This window comes from Humulus lupulus, chromosome 5 (assembly GCF_963169125.1).
Source record: "Humulus lupulus chromosome 5, drHumLupu1.1, whole genome shotgun sequence".
Classification (NCBI taxonomy): Eukaryota; Viridiplantae; Streptophyta; class Magnoliopsida; order Rosales; family Cannabaceae; genus Humulus; species Humulus lupulus.
In genome coordinates this window covers 241,519,971-241,524,473 of record NC_084797.1, presented here as the reverse complement: position 1 = coordinate 241,524,473, position 4,503 = coordinate 241,519,971, and the positions used below count along the sequence as shown (strand labels likewise).

Here is a 4,503-nt window from a genome sequence, read left to right as displayed (position 1 = left end):
TTTTTCATATTGACAACATGCACCAACAACATATTTTAGACCAAATGAGATTAAGATAAATGATACTTTTTTTTTTAATAAGGTAAAAGCTTTATTAAACCAGATCAAATAACAAAGCATCCTTAACAACACTGGGAACATCACTCCCATAAAACATACGATCAGAGATAAAATAAGACGCTATTGCTAAACAATGAGCGACTCTATTGGCAGATCGTTTTATAAAACACAAGGAAACTAAAGGAAGAGTCAACATCAAATTCTTACAATCCTCAACAAGCCTTCCGAAATAAGAGAGCAGTGGTGCACTGCCAGCAGTCAAGCGATGACGAATTGCTTGAAGCAACACCAAACAATCAGTTTCGAGTACCACCTTCCTATACGGCTGCTACTGTAACCAACTCAAAGCTTCTTTAAGATCGATACCTTCTGCAACTTCAGGCTGAGGAGCACCTGGTTTGCACATCGTTCGAGCCTCCAACAAGCTGCCATTATGATTTCTAATGACGAAAGCAAAACTATAACGTCCTGTTTCAGCAAACAGTGCAGCATTTATATTCACCTTGAGAGTTTCTGAATCCGGTTTCGTCCAGCGCTCAAGACCATCTCCTGGTTCAAACGAATCCATAAAGACTTCAGTAGAATCCCGAGCAGTGCACCATTGTTCAAGTGTGACAGCTGCTGTCATTTTGATTTGCTGAACTGAAGCATTTTTTTGCTTCCAAATTAGAGCATTTCGGCTTCCCCAAATTGACCAACAAAGCATGGCAATTTCAACACGTTTCTCCTTACCATATCTTTGAAAAATATCATGTAACCAAGCTCCAAAACTAGAATTATGTCCTCCTGACATGACGACACCAGAACTACTCCAAATCTCTTGCACAAAAGCACACTCAACTAACACATGATAAGTAGTTTCAGGTGCTATAAGACACCATGGACAACAAGCGCCAACTTCCACCTTTTTAATTCTCAACTGAAACTTTGTTGGCAAACTACTTGACACTGCCCTCCATAGGAAATCTTTAACCTTTGGAGGCACTTTCAACTGCCACAGTTTTTTCCAAAACCCAGAATTATCAGCCATGGAATGATCTTCCTTCCCTTCTTGAAGTAGTCTATAAGCACTTGTAACTGTGTAGTGCCCATACTTTTCTCTCCCCCAAGCCCATGTATCATCCAACTAAGTTGCCCTAAGAGGAATACTCAAAATTAACCATGCATCACGAGCAATAAATAAATCTAAAATTACATCCTCATCCCATGTGATTTGTCCTGGTATCATAAGACTAGACACCATTATATCCACCAAAGCAGGATGGTTAGAACTCACTCTTTGATTATACTCATTTGGTAACCAAGGATCCCGCAACACACTCACTGCCACTCCAGACCCTACCCGACGCCTCAAACCTCCTCCCATCATAGCCTTAGATTCCAAAATACAACGCCAAACAAAACTAGGATTACTACCCAACTCCGCTTCCAAGAAAGACCCTTGTGGATAGTATCGTGCTTTGTAAACTCTACCTACTAAGGAATCTGGATTAGTTATGAGCCTCCAAGCTTGTTTTCCAAGTAAAGCAATGTTAAAGTCCCTCAAGTGTCTAAATCCCATGCCACCTTTATTCTTATGAGAACTCAATCGATTCCAACTCATCCATTGGATCCCTTTTGATCCATCACTTGAAGAAGACTTCCACCAAAATTTATTCATCAATCTCTCCATCTCACTACAAACTGAAACTGGTAACAAAAAAACACTCATAGCATAATTTGACAAGCTTTGAGCAACTGTTTTCAAAAGAATCTCCTTACCAGCTCGTGAAAGTAGCTTAGCATCCCACCCTTGAATTCTTTTCCTAATTCGATCCTTCAAAAAACCCAAAACCACTGTTTTATTTCTCCCTATGATATTTGGCAGACCCAAATACATACAATCTTCACCAGCTTCTGTCATTTGTAATTCCAAACACATCTAAGCCCGAATTTGAGGTGTAGTAGTTGTACTAAAAAATATCGAAGACTTGGCAAAATTGACCTGCTGCCTCGACGCCTGTTCAAACACGCGAAGAAGATGCACAACATGCCTAGCCTCCTGAAGAGTAGCTTTACAGTACAAATAACAATCATCCGCAAACAACATGTGGGATATCACTGGAGCTTGCCTAGCAACTCTACACCCATGCAACATTCCCCTAGTTTCATACTTGCAAATCAACACAGAAAAACCCTATGCACATATGATAAATAAATAAGGGGAGATCGGATCCCCTTGTCTCAAACCTCTACCAGGAACAATAGGCCCTATTTCTTTTGAACCATGCACAACCATGTACCTCACAGTGACAACACACTGCATAATCAAAGAAATCCATCTGCTCGCAAATCCCATTCTCTCCAACATAGCGCGAAGATAAGCTCATTCTACCCTGTCATTTGCCTTACTCATATCTAATTTCAGAGCCATACACCCATCTTTTCCACTACGCTTCTTCTTCAAATAATGCATCACCTCAAAAGAAACCATAATATTATCTGTAATAAGGCGACCTGGTATAAAAGCACTTTGCGCATCTGAAATAATATGAGCTAACACATTCTTCAACCGATTGGACAAAACCTTTGAAATTATACGACAAAGCACATTGCATAACGATATTGGCTACAAATCACCCATATTCAAAGGAACTTTTTTCTTTGGAATCAAAACAATATTAGTATCATTAAGACCCAAAGGAAAAATACCAGTTTCAAAAAATTGACGAACCAAATCCACCACATCCCGACCCACAATATCCCAACATCTTTGATAAAAACCGGGACTCATTCCATCAGGTCCTGGAGACTTATCAGGATTCATCTGAAACAACGCTTCCTTCACCTATTTCTCATCAATATCTCTCAACAATTCTTCATTATGAGAAGTAGTAATCGAGGGACACACAGAATCCAACACTTCTTCATAATTTGAAATTGTAGCACTAAAAAGATTAGTAAAATAATCATGCATTACCTCTGAGAGACCATTTTCCCATTCCACACACACACCATCATCTCGTAACAAGCTATGAATCTGATTATTTCTTCTTCTTGTACTCGCCGCAGCATGGAAATACTTGCTATTCTGATCACCAGCTTTTAACCATAACTGCTTAGACCGTTGTCTCCAAAAAACCTCCCGTTGAGAGTACACTTCATGCAAATCCTTCTGAGCTTCCTTATATCTTCTCACAGCCTCATCATCACGTCTCGACTTGTACTTTTTTAGCACTTTCTTACACTTACCAATTCTTTCTTTAAAACACCCAGTATAGGCCTTTCCCCATTCCCATAAAACACCACTACAGTGCTTTAATTTAACTCCAATGTCACTATTATGGCAAGCTTCCCAACTCTCCTTCACCAATTGCTTACACATAGGTTCACGCAACCATGCATTTTCAAACTTGAACCTTTTTTCAGCATGTACAAACAACTTAAAGCTTAGGTCCAACAACAATGGAGTATGGTCAGATGTAGAAATATCCAAATTAAATAATTTGGCCATATTAAACATCTCATACCAGCTTTGAGACACTAACGCCCGATCAAGTCGCACCTCTACCATTTGCTCAGTCCCCTGCCCCTTTTCCCAAGTAAACCGATTTCCTTCTAGCTCTAAATCCAGCAAACCACACTCATCAACAACCTCCTGAAAGCCATGAATCAACCAATTTGGATATGGTCTTCCTCCTCTTTTATCATCCATGCTCAATACATTATTCAAATCACCTATAATGCACCAAGGTAACATTGACTCCTCCTTAAGTTGCTTAATTAAATCCCAAGTGTTCTTTCTTAACGATCTTTTTGGCTCCCCATACAATCCTGTTAAACGATAATCTTGTGAGCCCTCTATATGAATTCGAACATCAATGTGATTATGAGAGAAGCGCACCAAAGTCACCTCTTCTTGAACCTTACAGAGTAATGCTATCCCGCCACTCCGACCTTGAGAATCAATAGAAAAAGATCCTTCAAAGTGCAACAACCTTCGCACATGCTCCACTTTCTCTTTACTACACAAAGTTTCACAAAGAAAAACATACTTGGGTCGCTTTTGGACAACTAAGTCCTTTAAGAATTGAACAGCCCATGGGTTCCCAAGCCCACGGAAATTCCAGCTGATAATACTCATAATGATTGGCGGGTCCGATCTCTGGAACCCGCCAACTCTAAGTTTTTTTGAACCTCAGAAACATCATGGTCCATCTCCTCACACTCTTTCTCATCATCCGCAGGGCCCATCTCTCTATTATCTTGTACAAAGCCAAGCCCATTACTATTCCCATTAATGGTACGTCGTCTTTTAGAATCTGTTATAATCAGCCCACTTTGTTGATCCATTGACTCATCTGCCACCTCAGCAACCATTGATTTTCCATAAACATCTGTTATCAAATTTTCTTTATTTATCAAAACATTATTCTCTAAGTCAACACCATGATCCTCGTTGAT

General features: G+C 39.7%; 1 protein-coding gene across 1 annotated transcript; it reads right to left on the bottom strand.

Moving 5' to 3' along the window:
* Positions 1-388: 388 nt before the first annotated feature.
* On the bottom strand, positions 389-4,183 carry LOC133780185 (uncharacterized). Its single transcript, XM_062220057.1, has 6 exons — positions 3,020-4,183; positions 2,774-2,887; positions 2,447-2,626; positions 2,290-2,359; positions 1,256-1,956; positions 389-1,186 (listed from the first exon to the last, which is right to left on the bottom strand). Exons 1-6 carry the CDS (start codon positions 4,181-4,183, stop codon positions 389-391), a joined length of 3,027 nt encoding a protein of 1,008 aa, XP_062076041.1.
* Between the last annotated feature and the right edge of the window lie 320 nt (positions 4,184-4,503).